The sequence below is a fragment of the Schistocerca cancellata genome, chromosome 5, assembly GCF_023864275.1.
Source record: "Schistocerca cancellata isolate TAMUIC-IGC-003103 chromosome 5, iqSchCanc2.1, whole genome shotgun sequence".
Taxonomy (NCBI): domain Eukaryota; kingdom Metazoa; phylum Arthropoda; class Insecta; order Orthoptera; family Acrididae; genus Schistocerca; species Schistocerca cancellata.
The window spans coordinates 765,000,601-765,025,748 of NC_064630.1; the positions used below are offsets into that span (position 1 = coordinate 765,000,601).

A 25,148-nucleotide genomic window follows, 5' to 3' on the forward strand; every position below is an offset into this window, starting at 1 on the left:
CAGAGCTGCCACAGAGACATGAATGTTAATTTATTCTGTAATTTTTCTCATGTTATTTGGTTTCTAACTGAAAAACAAAACTCAAATTCCAGTTATATATTCATGATGAAATGAAATAAATTCTGACATTGGCTGCAGCTGGGTACTGAAATCAGTTCAACTGTGACAAGTGAAAATTTGTGCTGGACCAGGACTTGAACCCAGATTTCCCGGTTCACATGAGCATTCGCCTTAAACACTTTGGTTATCAGCTAGTCAAACACATTTTCTGTCTAACCCAAATTCCCACCTAGTCATACACTACTTACGTAGCACTCCCTGTTGGACAGAAAGCATGCTCAGACAGCCAAAGCGGTTAAGACGACCACTCCTGTAAAGTGGGAAATCTGGGTTTGAGTCCTGGTCTGGCACTAATTTTAACTTGTCAACATTGAATTTATTTCAGTGCCCAGTTGTGGTCAATGTCAGAATTTACTTTATTTTCATCATGTATATGTGGGGCTGCATGATCACGAGTGGTGTCTGTTCTTTTGCACATGTCCAAAAGAAGAGATGCTACTCACAGAAATACTTCGGTATTGTCAAACCAGATAGCTACGACTGCTTCAGTCAGGTACTGATCTGAGGAAGCCAGAAGACATACGCAGTTATGCATCATACTGGAAACCAAATTTTAAAACAGGAGTTACTTGCTATTTCCATTAGTTATTCAACTAATTAGTGTACTGAATAAAAGCAGGCAAGAATAAGTGATTCTCCTAACTACACTCCTGGAAATTGAAATAAGAACACCGTGAATTCATTGTCCCAGGAAGGGGAAACTTTATTGACACATTCCTGGGGTCAGATACATCACATGATCACACTGACAGAACCACAGGCACATAGACACAGGCAACAGAGCAGGCACAATGTCGGCACTAGTACAGTGTATATCCACCTTTCGCAGCAATGCAGGCTGCTATTCTCCCATGGAGACGATCGTAGAGATGCTGGATGTAGTCCTGTGGAACGGCTTGCCATGCCATTTCCACCTGGCACCTCAGTTGGACCAGCGTTCGTGCTGGACGTGCAGACTGCGTGAGACGACGCTTCATCCAGTCCCAAACATGCTCAATGGGGGACAGATCCGGAGATATTGCTGGCCAGGGTAGTTGACTTACACCTTCTAGAGCACGTTGGGTGGCACGGGATACATGCGGACGTGCATTGTCCTGTTGGAACAGCAAGTTCCCTTGCCGGTCTAGGAATGGTAGAATGATGGGTTCGATGACGGGTTGGATGTACCGTGCACTATTCAGTGTCCCCTCGACGATCACCAGAGGTGTACGGCCAGTGTAGGAGATCGCTCCCCACACCATGATGCCGGGTGTTGGCCCTGTGTGCCTCGGTCGTATGCAGTCCTGATTGTGGCGCTCACCTGCACGGCGCCAAACACGCATACGACCATCATTGGCACCAAGGCAGAAGCGACTCTCATCGCTGAAGACGACACGTCTCCATTCGTCCCTCCATTCACGCCTGTCGCGACACCACTGGAGGCGGGCTGCACGATGTTGGGGCGTGAGCGGGAGACGGCCTAACGGTGTGCGGGACCGTAGCCCAGCTTCATGGAGACGGTTGCGAATGGTCCTCGCCGATACCCCTGGAGCAACAGTGTCCCTAATTTGCTGGGAAGTGGCGGTGCGGTCCCCTACGGCACTGCGTAGGATCCTACGGTCTTGGCGTGCATCCGTGCATCGCTGCGGTCCGGTCCCAGGTCGACGGGCACGTGCACCTTCCGCCGACCACTGGCGACAACATCGATGTTCTGTGGAGACCTCACGCCCCACGTGTTGAGCAATTCGGCGGTACGTCCACCCGGCCTCCCGCATGCCCACTATACGCCCTCGCTCAAAGTCTGTCAACTGCACATACGGTTCACGTCCACGCTGTCGCGGCATGCTACCAGTGTTAAAGACTGCGATGGAGCTCCGTATGCCACGGCAAACTGGCTGACACTGACGGCGGCGGTGCACAAATGCTGCGCACCTAGCGCCATTCGACGGCCAACACCACGGTTCCTGGTGTGTCCGCTGTGCCGTGCGTGTGATCATTGCTTGTACAGCCCTCTCGCAGTGTCCGGAGCAAGTATGGTGGGTCTGACACACTGGTGTCAATGTGTTCTTTTTTCCATTTCCAGGAGTGTATAACAATGACGAGCTTTGTGTTTATCTGCTTTCAGTTCCAACAGTCAGCAGGAGCAATAGTTGGCAAAATCCACAATGCACTCAACATTAAGAGCAGTTAGGAATTTATTCAGAACATTGTAACAGGTTGGACTTAAATTAATTGTAGCATTAGCCATTGAGTAATATCCAGTTACAAGTGTTGTAGCACTGAAAGTATCGATCTGATCTTACAATGATACATGTAAGACACACCTCATGATCCAAGAAAGAATACTGTGAAATGGAAGCAGCAGAAAAGATGGCCTGCCTCTACATAGGAAGACTAAAACAAAACACCAGCACAATAATATATGGATATTCCTAGAGATAAGTGATGCTGAGGGAAACACAGAATGATAACTCCACACTCGAGGAGACAGGAGAGCTTTCAAAAAGATTTGCTTCCCATTGAGTTATCTAGAAGATATACAAAGAATGGTCTTCTGGCCCCAGTGAATAGTCATCACGAAATACAACTTTCAGAGACACCAAAAGAACACCAAAGGAAAGAGGTAATACACTTACCAACAAGAAAGGAGAAGCACATCTGAATAAGAGGATGAACACACTATTATGGAACACTGAGGGAATGAAAAATGTTCTGCCTTACACACCAAAGAAGATAATGAAAGAAACGGATATAATATTCATGAGGCTTTCAGTACTGAACCTAAAGAACTTGAAAGTTACTGTCATACATGCACTAGCAATTATTAAACAGAAAAATATGGTAATAATCAAATCTACCACAACACTGGTAACAGGTGCACAGATGGTGTCCCTCGCAAGAGTCTTTAGGTGCATTTCCCATGCTGTTTCAGCAGATATTCCAATTTCGTTTTTGCAATCAATAGCTGGAGTCAGCTGAAACAAATACTGCTCACCGTATCATTGACTTGATACCCAGCACCAATGGAAAGCCTTGGTTTGTTTCCCATTACAAACAAAATTATTTTAAAAGTGAAATTTTAAAGGCCAGTCAGAATGATTCACTACCTAATTTACTAAAATGAATGTGAGGTAGTGAAATGTGGCATGCCAGGTGCTGTACAAAGAACAGTATCTACACCTGGTTAAAAAAATGACACTTTTATTTAAACACTAAAGTCACTTGTCAGTTTTTAATGGTGCTAAATAAAGGAGCGCATAGTAAGAGTACAAATCACTGTCCAAAGTCGTAACCTCATCCTAGGGTATCCACCAGCGCAACACTGAATTTCTAGTGATGTAAGGTGCAGGATTAATCATCTCTCATAGGAAATATAGACAGGCAAGTTCAGAAAAAAGTCACATGGCTATCACATGCACATTAACGGCAGTGACACACAGATTCGGGCAGTACCCGTGTCGGCACGAAATGAATGCTGTTCGGAATGTTTGTGGAGCAAACTTTCAATTACTCACAGGGCTCCGCAATGGGTGTGGAGATGCATGGCATGGTTTAATCTATAGACTCAGGGGAGAATGTCTCGATATTAAGTGTATCACCACATGGCATGTCTGTCTGATACGAATGTGGGACCAAACTGACACTGACGCCATGAGGAGAAGAGGTGGACTGAATGCAGAGCTAGGTCGGTGGAACCTTGCTATTGTCGAGGTATCTGGTCACACCACAGAATTGACTGCTTCCTTAGCAGATGGCTGTAGTGATCTAGTAAAATGTAGGACTGCTAGGGTTGATGTGCAGCTAAGGGCCACCATAAGCCCATCGGATAGAGTGGTCCAAAATTGATTCAGTGTGATACTCATTTTACTGATATGTATTAACATGGACAATAAACACAAAGAACAATCAGTACTGCAGCAGTAACAGCAATGCCCTACCCTATGCTGACTACTACAGCCATGCAATTGTGCTACTTTCTTGCTGCTGGAGTGCTAGTTATTTTGTGTGTTTTGCTGTCCTTGTTGATACATATCAATAAAACAAATATTGCACAAGACTAGTTTGGGACCACTCTATCAAAAGGGAAAGTAAAATTCCACTTTAAAAATATTTTGGTTTGCACTGGGAAACAAACTAATGCTTTCTGTTTACACTGGGTGTCACATGAAAAACATGATGAGTAATATTTGTCTGCACACTTGAAGTCTCTTAGTGTGGGCATATGGTACATACAGCCAGGTTCACCAGTTGAAAACACAACAGACTGATATCAAAAGCCACTGAACAAATGAAATATGACAAAATGTTGTAGAGATCTTATCTGAAAATAATTTGTGTCAGTGATTTGCGACCACAACTTATTAAATTGATGATTCAGTAATGTTCATACTGTCAGCATCTGCCTTTTTAGAACTGGAATTACTACATTCTTCTTGGAATCTGAGGGTATTCTGCACATCTGGTATCTTTCACATCAAACAGATAGTTTTGTCATGGATGACTTTCCCAGGATCTCAATATTTCTGAGGGAATGCTGTCTATTCAGACACCTTAGTTCAACATACATTATTGAGTGCTCTGTCAAATTCTTCTCACAGTATATCTCCCATCCCACTCTCATTTACTTCCTCTTCCCTTTTTATAACATTGTCTTCCAGTCATTTTCTTTGTGTATAAGCCTTCTATATATTCTTTGCATCTTTCCCTTCTTTGATATTCATACAAATTAAATTTACTATCTTGTGTGTTATCCAAGAATTTCTACAGGACCCTATATTTTTGCCTATCTGATCTTTTGCTGCCTTCACTATTTCATTTCTCAAACCTACCCATTTGTCTTTTGTTTCAGCCGTGTTGCCCTATATTCCCTTTGAAACACACAACAGCTTCGCATTCTGTCAATTTATCTAGGTCCCATCTCCTTAATATCCTACCTTTCTGTAATAGGGGAACCATTTAGCAATAAAAGTGCTCCTTCTCATCTTAGATACTGCACAGGAAAGCCTACCACACTGTTCCTGAAAAAGCTTTACAGTGTGAATGCTCTTCAGAATACTGTTTTAAATATGTTGATGGGTAATGAGGAGAATGCAGGTATACTTTCAGCACGCTCAGGCACCATTAGTGAACTGAGAATGAGGATAAAGTTGATTACCTATATTACTTAACAGCTATCCCGGTTCATCTTTCAAGCTCCAACTTGCAGGTAGTCTACCTAAAGGTTCCAGGGGCAACAAAAATTGGATTTTCAATAATCACATAATTACTGGCCTAATTTAAAATGCTGTCATAATCTATTAAGAGGTATAATCTTACATTAAAGGTTTCACACAATAAGACAAGTATTACAGTTGGAAACTGTGCATAAATCTTGTGGCAGCATAACCCATTATATGCAAATACCCAGATTATTTTCATCCAGAACGTGAGAATAAGAGCACTCAGTGTATTGCAACAAACTTTACACATAGTTGCAAATCTTTAGAAAATGTTTCCACACTGACAAATCCCCCCACACCCACACAATGCAAAATGAGTAGACGAAGTTCATTGCATACTACTTTTTCACTGTTCATGCAGTAAAACTGATGCAATAGGCATGTCATTTTAATTTATTATTTATTTACTACTAACTCTATTCACAAAACATTTTGTAGACAGTATCCACTTTTAGCACTAAATGTACCTGTAAAATTATATAATTGTACAACAAATAATGACCGCCCCTGGTAGCTAAGTGGTCAGCGTGACAGAATGTCAATCCTAAGGGCCCAGGTTTGATTCCAGGCTAGGTCAGGGAGTTTCTCCACTCAGGGACTTTGTGTTGTGTTGTCCTAATCAACATCATTTCATCCCCATCAACGCGCAAGTCGCCGCAGTGGCGTCAACTCAAAAGACTTGCACCGGACGATTGGTCTAGCTGACGGGAGGCTCTAGCCACACAGCATTTGTCTGCCCCCAGTAGCTGAGTGGTCAGCTTGACACAATGTCAATCCTAAGGGCCCGGGTTCAATTCCAGGGTGGGTCGGAGATTTTCTTCGCTCGGGGACTGGGTGTTGTGTTGTCCTAATCATTATCATTTCATCCCCATCGATGCACAAGTCACCGAAGTAGCATCAAATCGAAAGACTTGCACCAGGCGAACGGTCTACCCAACAGGAGGCCCTAGTCACATGACATTTACAATTTTTTACAACAAATAATTCAGGAAATATGACATCATAAACATTCAGATGTATGAAAAACTAGCTTATGCTTAAAACAGAGCACAAATTACCCAGACTCTACTAATCGAGTGTTTGATAATAAGAACACTTTGCAACATCCAACAAAATTTAAACATAATTACAAATATTTTACAATTCTTTCTCAGTTATGTGCTTAACATCAGATATTTATTGCATTAATTCATTTGTAAAAGTAAACAGAGATCTGAAGGGTTTTAAACACAGAAAGATAGAATTTAGTAACTGGCAAAAAAAGTACTGTGTTCACAAAAAAAGAGCCATAAGGATCATGTGTGGAGTACATCCTAGAGCCACATGCAGGAATCTTTTTAAGAAATCTGGAATCCTTACATCCATTGCGAAATATATATTCTCTCTGATGTGCTTCATAAGGAAAGAAAAACTCATTTTTAAACTGAATAGTGAGTATCATAGTCATGAGATGAGAAGAGTCCATTTCATTGGTTGTAAGACTTTTAACGCCCTTCCTTCAGGAATTAAGTGTTTGCTAGAAGATGAGCTCTTGTTTAAAAAAACTTTAAGGCAATTCCTATTATAAGGATCATTTTATATGATAGAAGAGTTCCTGAACTACAGTGTTTAGCATTTCTTGTATTGTTAACTGCAAATATATGCCCAAATCTACATTTATAATCCTGACTATTCTTTATTGTAGACATATATTTTTCAATATTTATTTTCTGTAACACTTATTACTTTGTAATATTTATTTATCTCTCTTTAGCTGAACCTAAATTACTGTTTCAGTAATATGTAATCATTTTCTTTTCTTTTTATGTGCTGCCACAGATTCCTGACACGTTCCATATCCTGTGATATTTACATGGATCACCGGAACAAGAAATAAATAAATTAACAAACAAATAAATAATAAAAAATAAATAAATTTAAAGAATCGGGGTTTAATTGTGTTTTCTGACATGCCTCAATTCTGTAATGTCCTGTGTCCTTCATTCCCCCTATAATTCTATTAACTGGACAGCCATCACTAGGTTTTACAAGTAAAAATTCCTTTGAAACAAGCAAGGGGATCATAAAATTAAACTTTGATGCTATGCATCTCTGTTCTTTAAATTTTAACAAGGACTATACTTCATTTGATTTTTTTTAACCTCTTCTCAGATTTCTCCTTTTTGTTTATCTTTCTGTCTGTGTCATGGACATAGGGTTCCAGGCCTATAAGAGGTCATAGTTAGAACTGAAGGAAAAATGGGCTAGAGAATACATCCAAAGAAACCCAGTACCAGCAGAAAGAACAAGTTGCTCAGAACACTGGATCTGGAGTAAGGTAGTAAGATAAAATTTATTTAATATCCAGGATCAACAATAATCTCCCTAGTATCTATGCTGCCCCCACTAAAATTAACTTAACCTTTTTGTACTTAGGATAGTCACAGAAGGTTTTGTTTTATTTAATTTTAATTTAATTTAATTTTATTTATTTATTTATTAATTATTTTATTTATTTATTATTTTATTTATTTATTTGTATATAAATTTACATTGTTATTCATTTACATCCTATTTCTACCTACACACAAAGGATTAGATCTGCACATCTACCTTCCTTCATAATTACTCATCTCTTTGCATTTTACTCCATTTATCACTACTACACTATGACTAGAAACATGTCTATGACTCTCTCTCTCTCCCTCTCCCTCTCCCTCTCCCTCTCCCCCCCCCCCTCTCTCTCTCTCTCTCTCTCTCTCTCTCTCTCTCTCTCTCTCTCTCTCTCTCTCTCTCGCAACAATTTAATTGAATAAATCTAGCATCTAGTTTCAAAATTTTACCTGAAGGATACAGAAGTGTGCGCTGCAGAATGTCATCTGTATAGTATGGGGGCATATCATTCATGTCAGGCTCAAGACTGCATGTTGTGTTGTCCATCACTGTGCTCTCTACCATCTCTAGCCATTGTGAATTATGCCATCGAAACTTCTCAAGCTTTATACGTTCGGCCCAGTCAACATTGCATTCCTGGAGAATGAAATTAAAAATTGCTGTTGTACCGTAAGAGAGAACATGTTTTTCGAATTAGGTACAAGCATCTGATGCACAAAGTCATTTGTTTCTCTGTCATAATACTTGCTCTGGTATCCAACAGAATTGCCTTGATGTTGATATGGTCAACAGCAGTGTTATCTCTGTTGGAGAACCAATTGCAATAGTAAATAGTGTAAACAAAAGTTCAAATTCTTTATAAGTATAATTAATACAATTAACTACAACCAACAAGGGATCCATACTTACCAGTATGGGAATCATAACTAAATCCAATGCAGCACAAGACACTGATTCTAATCCACGAGCCTTAGAATCCTAAGGATATATCTTCATAAACCAAAAAAGTGTACTCAAAGGCTCACACACACACACACACACACACACACACACACACACACACACACACAAGAGGACTTCTGACACAACCCAGGGCAAAGTGTAAAAGATACCAGAATTAAGAGACACAAAGACTAATAGCATGTTTCATGGCAATAGTATGACTAATAGAATTGTAATTGCTAGTATGAGTCAAAATTTAATGAACAATGGGGAAACTGCTAATAGATAGAAGGCATTATATGTCCATGTGGTACTGAAGAATTAACCTGAGAATTTGGGCCTCTTCCATGTGCAGCCAGTGCTTGGTAATATGTTGACTAATAAACAACAAAGAAAAGTTTAAGTTATTTTATCACTATCTACCACAATGCAATGTATATCAAAGTAAATTCAGAGTAAGTGAAACCTAAAAAGACAAACACATTTATATTTACATTTATAAGCCATATTACAGTATGTGGCAGATAGTACTTATGATAATAATATCTCCCCCACCCCCTCTATGTTCCATTTGCACATGGTATGTAGGAAGAATAACTGTCCATTTGTGATCCATATTTTTGTCTCTAAAGCTAAATATCTGATGGATGCTCAGATACATTGCAATTTTCTTCATGCCACTCTTGCTAAGAAAAATATTTTTCTACCTACCTTCACATTCCCTGTAATACATGTAGTAATTCATGATATATTGTCTTACGGTTGCTGATTCCCTCTTTTACCTGTATCTACATCTGTGTCTATACTCTGCAAACCACCATGAAGTGCATGGCAGAGGGTATGTCCCATTGTACCCGTTATTAGGGTTTCTGCCTGTCCCATTCACTTATGGAGCATGGGAAGAATGATTGTGTGAATACCTTGTGAATACAGTAATTATTCTAATCATATTCTCAAGATCCCTATGTGCGCAATAGATAGGGGACTCTAGCATATTACCAGAGTCATCATTTGAAACCATTTCTTACAAATTTGTTAATAGACTTTCTCAGGATAATTTACATCTACCTTCAAGAGTATTACAGTTCATTTTCTTCAGGATCTCTGTAACAGTCTCCCACAGGTCAAAAACAAACCTATGACCATTCGTGCTGCCCTTCTCTGCACACGTTCAAAATCCCCTGTTAGTCCTATCTGGCACTGGTCCCACACACTTGAGCAATATTCTAGAACCGGTCACACAAGTCATTTTTAAGCAATCTCCTCTGTAGACTGACTGCACTACCCCAGTATTATACCAATACACCAAAGTCTACCACCTGCTTTATCCATGCCTGAGCATATGTGATCATTCCATTTCATATCTCTGCCAAGTGTTACACCCAGGCATTTGTACAAGTTGGCCAATTCCAACAGTGATTCACTGATATTATAGTCACAGGAGAGTTCTTTTTTTTCCATTTTGTGTAGTGCACAATTTTACATTTCTGAACATTTAAAGCACGCTGCCATCTTTGCAGCACTTTGAAATCTTACAAGATCTGACCCTGAAAATTTATGCAGCTTCTTTCAGATAGTACTTCATAACAGATAAGTGCATCATCTGCACAAAGTCTGATATTACTACATCTCATTGAAATCATATTTCCGCAGGAACTCCATGCACTTTTAGTCCATGCTGGATGAAGTCACTTGGTATTGCTATAGAGCATTTAATGAATGCCATCATGGTAACATCCCCCTCTTTCGACTACCACAGATTAACGATTCTGACTCGCATGACAGCACTGCACATAGTGATCTTTGGGGCATATTTCTTTATTTTTTACATCTAGCATTTGGTTTGAGATGGTTTTAGTCATAAAACACAGAGAGATGTTCCAAGGATGTTATCAGCACAGCTTCCAATTCTTCAAATGTATGCTATGAGGTTGCTGCTGCCACACTGTTAGCATACGTGAAATGTCACGCTCCACGCACTTATTGTTAACATGTCATCACTGTGTAACCCATATCTCAGTAACTGGGAAGCTTCCATGGGGGCTGCATCACCCGCATATGTGTGACACTCTTCTTGTACAAGTTAACAGGACTTGCAGTTGGAATTTTTAAAGGAATTGACTGAAATAAGCACTGAAATATAATTACAGGATTTACAACCTAAACATACAAACAATATACGCATAATACTATACATTGGACAACCTTGGTCTATGGGTAGTGACTAAACAAAACATCCTCAGTCCCGAGTTTGAGCGCCACCATCGCTTAAATTTTCACTCACTCTGTCTTCAGGCCACGAGTGGCCTACCAGGACCATCTGACCACTGTGTCATCCTTTGAGGAGGATGCGGATAGGAGGGGCGTGGGGTCAGCACACCATTCTCCCGGTCGTTATGATGGTATTCTTGACCGAAGCCACTACTATTCGATTGAGTAGCTCCTCGATTGGCAACACAAGGCTGAGTGCACCCCGAAAAATGGCAACAGTGCATGGCAGCTGGATGGTCACCCATCCAAGTGCCAGCCATACTCAACAATGCTTAACTTCAGTGATCTCACGGGAACCGGCGTATACACTGCGGCAAGGCCGTTGCCATCACTTAAATTTTGAATAAACGTTATCACCAATGAAAGCCAAAGACTTCCAGAATAAGAAGTCATCCTGAATCTGCCAATGATCTTGTTAAAGAGGGCAGAGGAGTGAAGAAAGATTCAGGGCACTCTCTTGCCCTTGCAGTGGAAAACCACCTCTGAAGGCAGAAGAATCAGCAATGATCTACAGCATGAAAATGCGGAAAGCAATGGAAATCACCACACTGAAGACACATAATGTGTATCTACAGGACATGTGGCCTGTAACTGAAATAGTGTCACAAAGATCTCTCCATTGGCAAAAAAATTCCAGATGAGTCTCCCATTTCGATCTCTGGGAGGGGACTGATAAGGGGGAGGTGACCATGAGAAAAAGATTCAATAACCAATAAAAGGATAACATTCTATGAGTCGGGGCATTGAATGTCAGAAGCTCGAGTATGGTAGGTAAGCTAGAAAATTTAGAAACGGAAATGCTAAGGCTCAACCCAGATACAGTGGGGGTCAGTGAAATGGAATGGAAAGAAGACAAAGATTTCTGGTCAAATGAGTAGAGGATAATATCAACAGCAGCAGAAAATGATATAACAGGAGTAGGATTCATTATGAATAGGAAGGTAGGGTAGAGGGTGCTTTACTGTGGACAGTTCAGTGATAGGGCTGTTCTCATCAGAATCAACAGCAAACCAACACCAACTACAATAGTTCACGTATACATGCTGATGTTGCAAGCCAAAGATGAAGAGACAGAGAAAGTATATGAGGATATTGAACAGGTAATTCAGTACGTAAACGGAGATGAAAGTCTAATAGTCATGGGAGACTGGAATGCAGTTCTATGGGAAGGAGAAGAAGAAAGTGTTAAGGGAGAATATAGGCTTGGTACCAGGAATGAGAGAGCAGATAGACTAATTGAATTATGCCATAAATTTCAGCTAGTACTAGTGAATACTCCGCCCAAAAATCACAAGAGGAGGTATACTTGGAAAAGGCCAGGGATGCGGGAAGATTGCAGGTAGATTACATCATGGCCAGGCAGAGATTCCAAAATCATATATTGGGTTTCAAGGCATATCCAGAAGCAGAATAGACTCAGATCACAATTTAGTAATGATGAATAGTAGGTCGAAATTTAAAAGACTAGTCAGGAAAAATCAGTGCATAAATAAGTGGGATACAGAATTACTAATGAATGAGGAGCTACGCTTGAAGTTCTCTGAGGCTATAGATACTGCAATAAGGAATAGCTCAGTAGGCAGTTCAGTTGAAATGGAATGGACATCTCTGAAAACTGTAATCACAGAAGTTGGAAAGAAAATTTCAGGTACAAAGAAGGTAACTGTGAAGAAACCATGGATAACACAAGAAATACTTCAATTGATCGGTGAAAGGAGGATGTAGAAAATGTTCAGGGAAATACAAAAATACAAGTCACTTAACAATAAATAAATAGGAAGTGTACAGAAACTAAGGAGAAACGGCTGCAGGAAAAATGTAAAAAATTGAAAAAAAAATGATTTTTGTAAGGACTGACTAAGCATACAGAAAAGTCAAAACAACCTTCAGTGAAATTAAAAGCAAGGGTAGTAACATTAAGAGCAATGGGAATGCCACTGTCACGTGCAGAGGAGAGAACATATAGGTGGAAAGAGTACATTGAAGGCCTATATGATGGAGAAGACTTGTCTGATAGGAGAAGAAACAGGAGTTTATGTAGAAGGTTCTCCACAGAATTGGCAAAGGAAGGAATATATGAAAAACACTGACAAGAGCAAGTGACAGGACGTTGGGACATCTGTTACGACATCATGGAATAACTTCCAGGGTACCAAGGGAGCTGTAGAGGATAAAAACTGTAGAGGAATATGCAGAATCATAAATTCAGCAAATAATTGAGGAAGTAGGTTGCAAGCACTACTTTGAGATGAAGACATTGGCACAGGAGAGGAATTTGTGGTGGGTCACATCAAACCAGTCAGAAGACTGATGACTTAAAAAAAATATTTATATGTTTTATTCATTCATATTTAGGATAACATATTACATTATACTATGTCACATGGCTTTTGTTAAAACATGCTAAACACACTGGAACAATTAGTCACAGGTTTTCTTACATTTTTCTTCACTTCTTGGCATTCGGCAGTTTGCATCTTCTTCTGGTAACATGGGGCGTACATCCTGCATATAGGCTTGCCCTGCTGATTCTTATGGATCTCCAAATCTCTATTACTGTTGGACATAGCATCATCCACGGACAACCTTTCAGTAGCGAGACAGTCTCAAAATTTTCTTATCTGTATTTTTATATTTGTGGCCCTTTGGTACACAATGTGGGCATTTACTGTACCTGTTCCCAAAAGCAAATGTAGTGTTAATTTCCCATACCACTTGATACCCATCCTTACTGACTGGCATATGGCACCCTCTGGGTGCTTCTGTCACTGCCAGATTTTCCACTATTACACACCGTTGTCTCCAAAGGTTTTGTGTCGGAGGATGATCGTGATGTGTACAATCTAAGCTTGATGTTATAACACGTGTATGTTTTGTTGATAACATCCTAACGTTATGAACATTCTTCCATTTTACCACCACAATACCACTGTCATCTTCAATTCCTATCATTTCACCTCTTGTCAATGGGTATGACATAATAAAACGTGGGAGGCCTCTACCTATCTTCTCTGCATAACTTTATGCTACCTACAACGTTACCTGAGTACATCATTTCAAGAAGCATATAAAAAGTATGGTTAAAAGCATGCAAAATTTTCCAAAGTACTCACATAATTACAAGTTAAATCAAAATAAACATACCGCTATTATATCCAAACACACACCACACACTTTCCGGATCTGTGTATTTTTATCATGCATCAAATCAATCAGATATGCTGGTGCCTCTGGAAATGTTTGTTAAGGGTATATTATGATTTTCAAAAGAGTAATATTTTATAAATTAATAAACAAATATGACCAATGGTGAAGATAACAGAGATGCACATCTAGAAACAATGTGGTAAGCACCTCCACACAGAGGGTCTTAAGCTGCTGGTGGAACCACAATCATATCTTAATCACACCTCTCCATTTCAGAACTTACTGGGAAATAAGTCCACAAAAATTTGCATTTCACTGGTGCAAGTTGACAAACTTTCAAGCTCACTACTGTGACACGGGTGCACTATGACCTGTGGTGTGGGATGGTGAGCCACTAAGATTTCTAATCCAGACAGTATGCTGCAGCCTTCAATATGAAACAGCATTTGATGACGACAGCACTGTTAGGTGTAAATTACTTGACTACAATCTCCTCACATGCATTGACACTCTCTCAATGAAGCTATGAAAAATTTCTTTAGAGCTCAGCACCATAAAAATGGATATTTTTCTTACCACAGTTAATCATAACGCAACAACTACCAATAACTGCAGTATTTTTGCAACATACAACAGCAACTTAGGTAACAGTAAATTAGGTCTCTCCTAACTGGACTGCGATTTGTTGCTGATCATTTCCCTAGTTTTCTCCACTGTATGTGAGAGCAAATGATTAACCTGTGAAGCACTGTCAGGCAAAAAAGAGATGGACTGAAGGGAACATACAGAACAATGCACAAGATGGCAGAAAAAAAGAGAATTTCAGACTGTACCACACCAATAGTACAAGACAAAGAAAAAATTAGAAAGACCAAAATGTTACAATACTAAAAGACAGGCCACAAAAAACACTCAACTGTATATTTTTGATGGATGGCATTCTGCAGCTGTCTTATACACTGTCCAGTCGTATTAATGTGACCACCAGTCAAAAGCCTGAAAAACCACTTTTTGCATTGCGCAGTGCTGTGAGACACGCAGGAAGAGAGCTATTGATATTCTGGCAGATACTGACAGGGATGAGGAGCCATGCCGATTCCAGTGGCATGGCCAGCTGCACTCAGTTTATCAGCTGAGGATCCATTGCACAAACAGCTCATTCACAATGGTCCCACAGATTGTCAATTTGGTTTAAATCCAAGGAGTTCAGTGACCACAAGAATATGCTAAACTCATCTTAGTGTTCTTCAAACCACACACGTATGCTGCTAGCTATGTGACACATTGCACTGTAAAGCTGATAGATGCCATTGAACCAAAGAAAAACAAATTGCATGCTGGGGTGGACAAATATACAGCATACTTGTGTTGATCCATTGTGTTTTACGGAATGATAAGATCACCCAGCGAATGCCACACAAACATCCCCCAGACCATAACAGTCCCTCCTCCGGCCTAGACACTTCTGCCAATTGTTACTGGGTGTTTGCTTTCAGATATTTCATGCTGTACACACCAACAGTCATCTTCGCAATGAGGCACAAAATGTGATTCATCTGAAAAAAAAAAAAAAAAAAAAACCACCTGTCGCCACTCAGTGCATGACCACTTGCATTTGTTGCCGATGAGTAGTAGTCAGCATGTGTGTGCGAATCAGGCACCTCCTATGGATGCCCATGTGCAGCCACATTCACTGAATGTTCATTTTGGAGGTATTGTTGGTAGCCCCTTGGTTCATCTGGGTGGTCAGTTTCTCAACAGTTGCAAATCTATTCACCTGCACACATCTCTGCAGCCATTGTTCACATCAGTCATCTATGGCCCATGGTGAACAACAGATGTCTCAGTGCTAGTTATGGGAAGCACTATTTTGCCATCCACAGTATACAATGACCACAGTTTCATGTGAACAGTTTACCATTTAGCAGTTTCGGAGATGCTTCCGCACTTGGCTTGAAAGCCAATGATCGCTTGGCTCGAAAGCCAATGATCATGCCCCCTTTGCACATCATACAAATCAATCCATTTATGCATTATGAGATTTACTGCACTGTTTTTCCATGTGTCCCCAACACACTTAATATGCTCTTTTTTGTTATTGGTCCCACCTGGCATCTGTAAGAGGTTACTGCATGTTGACATTGAATGTAGGTGGTGGTGACATTAATGTGATTGGACCACGTATTTGTAAAAGTCATTAAAAAATAAATAAAGAACAACATCTTTCAGCTGTGCGCAAATTTATTATTATTCAAGAAGAGTTTGATGAGATAATCCCAAACATTGGTTGGATAAAGAAGAATTTCTTAACAGCTTAAACGTGCTGCTTCAAAAATGGTATTTATCAAACACTCAATTGACACATGGGAAACAGTGTGACAAAGAAATGAATACATATCATGGCATTCTGGATTTTCCATTGTTTCATTTTTATCATGGCATTAGTGATAGCACAATGTATTTGAAGAAGACAGCTATGTAAGGTGCAATAAGACATAACATAAAAAAAGATTCTCATCAACATCGTTTGGCTGCAGATGACAAGCTACCTATAGTAATTACACACAAGTGATCCAGAAAATTTATGCACACCAAATGTAAAGGTACTTACAAAAAGAAATGATCTGTTGTTTGAACTAAAAATGCACATAATTTTATAAACATTTAACAAAAATGTTCTATAAATAAAAACGAAAACTCACTGATGATGGCACAGTGGTGCCGAAACATGTTTGGATACTGAGAAAAATGGTGTTTTGCATAACTGGCGGACCTCACATCCAACAATTTAAACTGCAAACATGGCCAATACAAGGAGCTGCAAATCAAAATGATGGATATAACATACTCCCTATCATGTTTTAAAACTAGGCAATGATACACTACGAAGGGGAGTCAGAAAAAGTGAAAAGAAAGTAGACATATAGTAAACAGGCAATGGAGAAGGAACAAAAGCTCTGGTATCCTAAATGTCTCTCATTCTTTGTTCCTCTGCTCTTATTCACTGAACTTTCCAGTCATCTCTCTCAGCTTTTGAAAGATAATATTTTGACCTAAAACAAAATCACTCAATTTCTGCCCTTATGTGTCAATAATATGACTATTTACTGGCCAAATTTCATGGATAATAAGATTTGTTTTCACTGGCACAGATTCTCTGTCATACAAGGCATACATATATCAATTAATTATAATATCTAAGCAATGTCTTGATCCAGATGGGAATGAATTATGTGCATATGTTTACACACATATATGTACACACAAATGGTAAGATCTTTTTGTCACTTCTCATTATGCATAGGATTGTTAAACCTTCAAGACAAATTGTGTTATTGAAATTTAAATACAAAGTCAGATACAAATACTAATAATTGTGTTGCATGATACCATTTAGACTACATTATGTCATTTTTTCTACTTACTGAAATTATAATGTTTCATATTCAAGTATTTAAAGGATACCAGTTTCTTTAATGAGATAGTCACGAGTAGCAATATGACGTAAAATTTGGTAGAAAACATAAATAATCTGCAGCACCATCTCATCATCTTCTTGTTTAGCTGGAATCAAACAATAACACTGATACTGTTATATTTTGTATGCAAATATGAGACAACAAACAATTCTCAAAAACTGTTAGCAGTCACAGAGGAAGTTGTTAGATCTTTAAACTGGAAAAACAGAGGAGGAATATATGTTAATGGAACATCTGTGAACCCTCTTCATTTTGTTAATGACATTGTACTGTTTGTCCATAGATGAGTTAAACTTGAATAATAAAAGAAGAACTGAATGGACCACCAAGTCTGGAAACAGCAGAGTATCAATTACAATAAGCAGGCCCTAGTAGCAGGAGAAAATAGCTCTCTCTCTCTCTCTCTCTCTCTCTCTCTCTCTCTCTCTGTGTGTGTGTGTGTGTGTGTGTGTGTGTGTGTGTGTGTGTGTGTGTGTGTGTGTATCTATTTCTGAGTAAGAACTGTGTCCGAATATGTAAATATTTCTATTACGCTTTCCATTGTGCCTGTCTGTAACTCACAACTTCTTCTATGTGGTAAGTAGCAATCTATCCTTTCAATATTGTTTATATTTCATCCTGGTTCTCCATTGTTTGACAATATGATTAAAATGATATACAATCAACATATCAAAAAGAATGTACAAATTAACAACAAAGTAATGGGTTTTGGTACTATCTACAGCTGAAGGACACAAACAGAGAGACATCAAAAGAAACAGAAGAGTAAAAAAAGGCTTCAAGTGCTTCTGATGAACTAGATAGTGTTTTCCAAATAAGCTTTCTGATATGTCTGAAACTCAGAGCTTACAATCAATGCGTATGATCAGTTTTCAGATACAGCCACAAGACATCAACTAAACTAAATACCATTCAGAATTTGCTTAATGTTTTCAGTGCGTGATAGAAACACTACGAGGGATAGGAAAGCAAAAGTTTTAGATGATCTGTGCTGCAGATGTACAATGATTCCTGCATCCTAGTGGCTAAAGATGGAGTCTTGTGGCTTCAAAATCAATATTTTAAGTCTAAAAATAAACATAAAGAAGGGTACATGTGGCATGGACATCTGCAAAGGTAAATTGATGGTAGATGGGCAGTAACTACATTCCTGAATAGACTTCTGCAACATGTTTGGCTATTCAGTTTTATAAAATATTCTTATTGCATGTTTTTTCACCTTAGCAGCAAAGCCCAGAAGATTAGCCATAGGACACAACTGGGTGCAAGTTTGAAAAGTATGCTAAAAACATTGCCGGCCAACACAATGAGAGATTTCTGACTGCAGAGCAGGTAGAACTTATCTTTTGGTTAACTTACAAAGATTTGGTGAGAGTTCAGTTTATTATCCATCTGGATCTACATCTCATACGTACTCCATGAGTCATCATGTGGTGTATGTTAGGGGGTATCTTGTACCACTGCTAGTCATTTTCTTTCCTGTTCTATTTACTAATAGAGTGAGGGGAAAATGACTATCTACATGCTTCCATACGAGCTCTAATTTAGCTCATCTTGTCTTCACGGCCCTTACACAAAGTGTACATTGATGGCAGTAAAATCGTTTTGCGGTCAGCTTCAAATGCCGATTCTCTAAATTTTCTCAATAGTGTTCTGTGAACAAAAAGTAGTTTTCCCTCCAAGGATTCCCATTTGAGTTCATGAAACACATCTATGACACTCATGTGATGGTCAAATCTACTAGTAACAAACATAGCAGCATGCTCCTGAATTGCTTCAATGTCGTTCTTTAATTCATTCTGGTGGGGATCCCAAATACTCTAACAGCCCTCAAGAATAGATTGCAGAAGTGTTCTATATGCAGTCTCTTTCAAAGTTAACTGTACTTTGCTAAAATTGTCCCACTGAACCAAAGTCAGCCATTTGCCTTCCCTACCACTGGCCTCATATGCTCATTCCATTTCATATCACTTTGTAATGTTTCACCTAGATATCTAATCGACGTGAGTGGGTTGGGTTGATTTGGGGGGAGGAGACCAAACTGCGAGGTCATCGGTCTCATCGGATAGGGAACGATAGGGAAGGAAGTCGGCTGTGCCCTTTCAAAGGAACCATCGTGGAATTTGACTGTGACTGTGCCAAACAGCACACAACTACTAATGATATATTTAAATGTTATTGGATTGTTTTTCCTACTCATCTGCATTAACTTATGTTTCTCTACATTTAGAGCAAGCTGCCATTCATCATACCAACTAGGAATTTTGTGTAAGTCCTCTTGTAGCCTTCTACAGTCACTTAACGATGACACCTTCCCATACACCACAGCGTAATCAACAAAACGCTGCAGATTGCTGTTCACACTGTCAATAATATCATTTATGTATATAGAGAATAAGAGCAGTCCTATCTCACTTCCCTGTGGCACTACAGATGATACCCTTGTCTCCGATGAACACTCGCCATCAAGGACAACAAGCTGGGTTCTATTACGTGAGAAGTGTTACTTGGAACATATTCCACGTCCTCGAACCTTCATTATCAGCCTACAGGGGAAGTGGGGAAGGAGGAGGGGGTGGGGGTGGCACCATGCTTTCTGGAAATATAGGAATATGGAACTGCCTGTTCCTTTACATCCATGGTTCATAGTATATCATTTAGGATAAGAGAAAGCTAAGTTTTGCATGAGCAAAGCTTTCTAGATCCTTGCTGATGTGTGGACAGAAGCTTTTCATCTCAAGAAAATTTATTATATTCGAACTGAGAATGTGTTCAAGAATTCTGCAGCAAACTGATGCCCAAGAACTTCACACATCCAGTGTATGTCTATTTATCTCTGTGTTTCTGCTACCTATGTCATTTTTATTTTAAACTTTTTGGAAGATGACTGCCAAACAATTAAATAATGTATAAAATGCATATTTCAACCATCAGCTGTTTTCATTTTAAACCCAAATTCTACCAGTTTTGGTCTTGGACATCTTCGTGGATGAAGGGTCAAAACGGAGTACGCCACCATATTGCGTTAGTCATTACTTAAAATGTGCAGTGCATGCCATGAATGTAAATATATAATACAGGACTTTAAAAGCAAACATCTGAATTCTAAATGTATACAGAGCAGTATACTCTGTATACATTTTAAGTAATGAGACTAATGCAATATGGTGGCTTAGATCATTTCATCCATGAAGTTGGTCTAAGACCAAAAACAGCAGAATTTGGGTTTAAAATAAAAACAGTTTATGGTTCAAATATGCAATTTATACATCATTTTTATTTGTTTAGCACTGCATAATATCAATTTTGCAAGATTATGATTTAAATTGTTGGCTGTGAATGAGTTTAAGCCTGTTCCATTTTTCTCCTACATGTATCTGGAATGGCTGTGTTCCTGCCCTTTATTGATATACTTATAAAATCAACAAACATTACAGTTTATCATGTGTCCTCCAATGTCCAAAGTACATCATTTATAAACATCACTAGTCGGAGCAGGCCAAGAATCGAACCATCAGGCACATCATAATTAATATTTCCCTTCTCTGAATTTCATGTTACGCCTATTTTCTGTTGTTAACATGTGATGCCTTCCATGCCAATGTAAGATCTTTAATGCCATAACACCTTAGTATCCCTAATATAATAATTTAATGTTTCTTCCAAAGTCAACACGGAGATGCTTTGTCACCATCACTCTTCAACTTTGTTGTGGAGCGTATCATCAGCAAAATAAAATTATCACAACTTGAAACAAAACATACTGGCATATGCAGTTCATATCGTAATTCTAAGAAAAAAGGCACAAGAAATCAATTAATTCACCACAATATTGTATAACAGCTTACTTGGAACAGGACTAGAAATGAATACAGGTAAAAACAAATATTTCATTGTATCATGGAAAACTAAAGCAAATCATACCTTCAAAACTGATGCAGATAAAATTGAAACACTAACTCAGTTCACTTACTTTGGAACCTTGCTAACTACAGACAACAATGTCAAAGAAGAAATAAACAGCAGAATACAAAAAGCCAATATATGTTACTTCCTAGGTGTAGCAAAAAGGAAATTTATTTCAACAAATTCGAAGATTCGCATATATAAAACTCTTATCATCCTGTCATGGCATACATTTGTGAGACATGAACATTATAAAAACTAGAAGAAGCAAGATTAAGAATCTTTGAAAGCAAAATTTTGAAGATGATATCTGGCAGGATTCAAGATAAGGGATAATATTAACAAACAAGGAAGTATATGATCTATATGGGGAAACAGACATTGTATCCAAAATTAAAACTGGGAGACTTTGTTGGATTGGACACACATTTCAAACTCCAAAAGAAAAAAGAAAAAAAATCTATCAATTGCAGAACATCCTCACAGAAGAAGACCTCTTGGAAGGTCAAGGCTATGCTGTTTTGAAATCAGTAAGATATGAAAATCTGAGCTGTGATGAATTGGAAAATTAAATACTAAAATAGAATTACCTAGCAAAGCATTGTGACATTAGCAGCAAAGAGCTTTCATAGCTTATTCTTTCTTTCTTTCTTCCTTTATCGTCGCCTTGTCCCACGTCACATAGGGTCGGCATTGCTCTTCTGGATCCTTCTCCTCCATAGTTCTCTATCCATTGCCTCTTCCTTCTTCCATCCTTTCTCCCTTAGGTCCCCAGATATCTTATCCTTCCACCTCATCTTCGGTCTTCCTCTCCTCGCTCCTTCAATCTTCATTTTTTCAACTCTGTTTCCGATATACTCTTCCCTTTTTCTCTGTAAGTGTCCGTACCACCTTAGTCTGCTCTCTTGTATCTTTTTCCTCATGGGTCCCACTTTCACAGCTTCTCTAACAAATTCATTTCTAACCCTGCCCTTCCTTGTTACCCCACACACCCACCTCAGCATCCTCATTTCTGCCACTTCCATCTTCTTCTCCTGGGCTACTGTGATTGGCCATGTCTCTGCCCCATATATCGTAGCAGGCATTACCACCGACTTGTACACTTTCCCTTTCAACCCAATGCTCACCTTCTTGTCACACAACACTCCACTCATTTTCCTCCAGTTGTTTCAACCGCAATTTATTCGGTGTTGTATCTGGCTTTCCAGTCCTCCATCCCTCCGTATGTACGACCCCAGGTATTTATATTTGCAGACCGATTTCAGCTCATCATCCTGGATCTTGCAAGACCTCATCTGCACATCCTTCAGTGCTAAATATTCTGACTTTGTCCTGCTAATTTTCATCCCTCTTTCTTCCAGTGCCTTCCTCCAATTCTCCAGCTTTTCCTCAAGTCTGTCGATACTATGCTCACAAAGAACCACATCATCCGCAAACATCATATTCCACGGTGCTTCTTTCTTCACATCTTTCACCAGCACATCCATAATCAGGTCAAAGAGGTAGGGACTAAGCGCAGACCCTTGATGTAACCCTACTTTTACTGGAAACTCCTTTGTCATGCCCACACTACTTCTCACCTGTGTCATTGCTCCTCTGTACATTTCCTTCACTAACCTCACATACTTCTCTGGCACGCACTGCTCTCTCATGGTTCTCCACACTTCATCCCTTGGGACTCTGTCATATGCTTTCTCCAAATCAATGAAAGCCATATGAAGATCGGCTTGTAGCTCCCCGTGCCTCTCCACTATCTGCCTTAAAGCATGTATTGCATCAGTCGTTCCTCTTCCAGGCATGAACTCAAACTGTTCTTCACACACCACAATCTCCTTGCTTAATCTTGCTTCTATAACTCTTTCCCAAATTTTCATAGCTTATTAAGCTTGCAGAATGAGATTTTCACTCTGCAGCAGAGCGTGCGCTGATATGAAACTTCCTGGCAGATTAAAACTGTGTGCCTGACTGAGACTCGAACTCGGGACCTTTGCCTTTCGCGGGCAAGTGCTCTACCATCCGAGCTACCGAAGCACGATTCACGCCCGGTACTCACAGCTTTACTTCTGCCAGTATCTCGTCTCCTACCTTCCAAACTTTACAGAAGCTCTCCTGTGAACCATGCAGAACTAGCACTCATGAAAGAAAGGATACTGCAGAGACATGGCTTAGCCAGAGCCTGGGGGAGGTTTCCAGAATGAGATTTTCACTCTGCAGTGGAGTGTGCGCTGATATGAAACTTCCTGGTAGATTAAAACTGTGTGCCAGACTGAGACTCGAACTCGGGACCTTTGCCTTTCGCGGGCAAGTTTCATATCAGCGCACACTCCGCTGCAGAGTGAAAATCTCATTCTGGAAACATCCCCCAGGCTGTGGCTAAGCCATGTCTCCGTAGTATCCTTTCTTTCAGGAGTGCTAGTTCTGCATGGTTTGCAGGAAAGCTTATGTAAAGTTTGGAAGGTAGGAGACGAGATAGTGGCAGAAGTAAAGCTGTGAGTACCGGGCGTGAGTCGTGCTTCGGTAGCTCAGATGGTAGAGCACTTGCCCGCGAAAGGCAAAGGTCCCGAATTCGAGTCTCAGTTGGGCACACAGTTTTAATCTGCCAGGAAGTTTCTTATTAAGCTTGCTAATAATAATAATAATAATTATTATTATTATTATTATCTGATGTACACAATCAAAGGCCATGGCAAGATTATAGAAAATGCCAACAGTGTAGTTTTTGGTGAACTGAAATAAATTCTGAAAATGGCCGCAACAGGATGTTGATATGAATTTAATAGAATAACTGCAAATTTGTGCCAGACCAGGACTCTAAGTCAGAGTTTCCACTTTATGTGAGTGGTTACCTTAACCACGTTGGGTATCCAAGCACACTCTCCATCTGACCCAGATTCCCATCTTGTTTCACACTACTTATGTAGCACCCCCCATCCACCACTCTCATTGCTCACCGTATCCCACTGGATCCCAGCAAGACTTCAGGAGAGAGAGAGAGAGAGAGAGAGAGAGAGAGAGAGAGAGAGAGCACATCCATGCTGAACTGATGTTAATGTCCACAGTTTCATTTCAATGGCCAATTGCAGCTGATGTCAGAATTTATTTCATTATGTATAAGCATGGCTGCAGGGGTCAAGAATAGTCATGTCTGAAAGAACAGTCACACCATATAGCCATTTTCATTGTTTAATGAGTTCATACGATCATATATTGTCTTCTCAGTAGAAAAACCTTTTTGGGAGGCAAATTGAGTTGTTGTTAAAAGATTATTCTCAGAAAGAGGTTCCAGTATTCTGCTGGAAGCTAACTTCTCAAAAAGTTTTGAGAACATGGAAAGGAAGAAGAGCTGCTTATAATCAGCGGTCAGTTATGCATCTCCACTTTTTTATGTATTGGTGTCACCACTGTGTACGTAAGTCGTTCAGGGAATATGTCTTCATCTACGAGAGACTGTGGTCATGTGGTGTGTATATTGTCTGTTTTTGACAAAGGCTTTGTTGGCTGAAAGCTGACTTTACGACAGTCTTTTTGTTGTGCCTATCTATGACTCAGCTGTATGGCTATTTAGTGATTAGCAACTATCTTTTTCATAATACTGTTTCAGGCAATATTCCTTGACTCATTAACTGATAGCAAAGGTAATTCAAGGGTGACACTACAAAATCAGCATCAGATTTTAGTGCTTTGACTTGCAACATAAAAGCCATAAGAGTTA

General features: G+C 39.5%; 1 protein-coding gene across 2 annotated transcripts in view; it reads right to left on the bottom strand.

Annotated features, from left to right (window-relative positions):
• Positions 1-25,148, bottom strand: part of LOC126188997 (kinesin-associated protein 3) — a 226,372-nt gene that overhangs the window by 40,606 nt on the left and 160,618 nt on the right. For both annotated transcript variants that reach the window (XM_049930800.1, XM_049930801.1), the window contains exons 13-15: positions 17,517-17,615; positions 14,049-14,134; positions 8,141-8,327 (exon numbers count right to left, since the gene is read on the bottom strand). In XM_049930800.1, the coding sequence (XP_049786757.1) occupies positions 8,141-8,327; positions 14,049-14,134; positions 17,517-17,615 (372 nt within the window). The remainder of the gene's footprint in view (positions 1-8,140; positions 8,328-14,048; positions 14,135-17,516; positions 17,616-25,148) is intronic.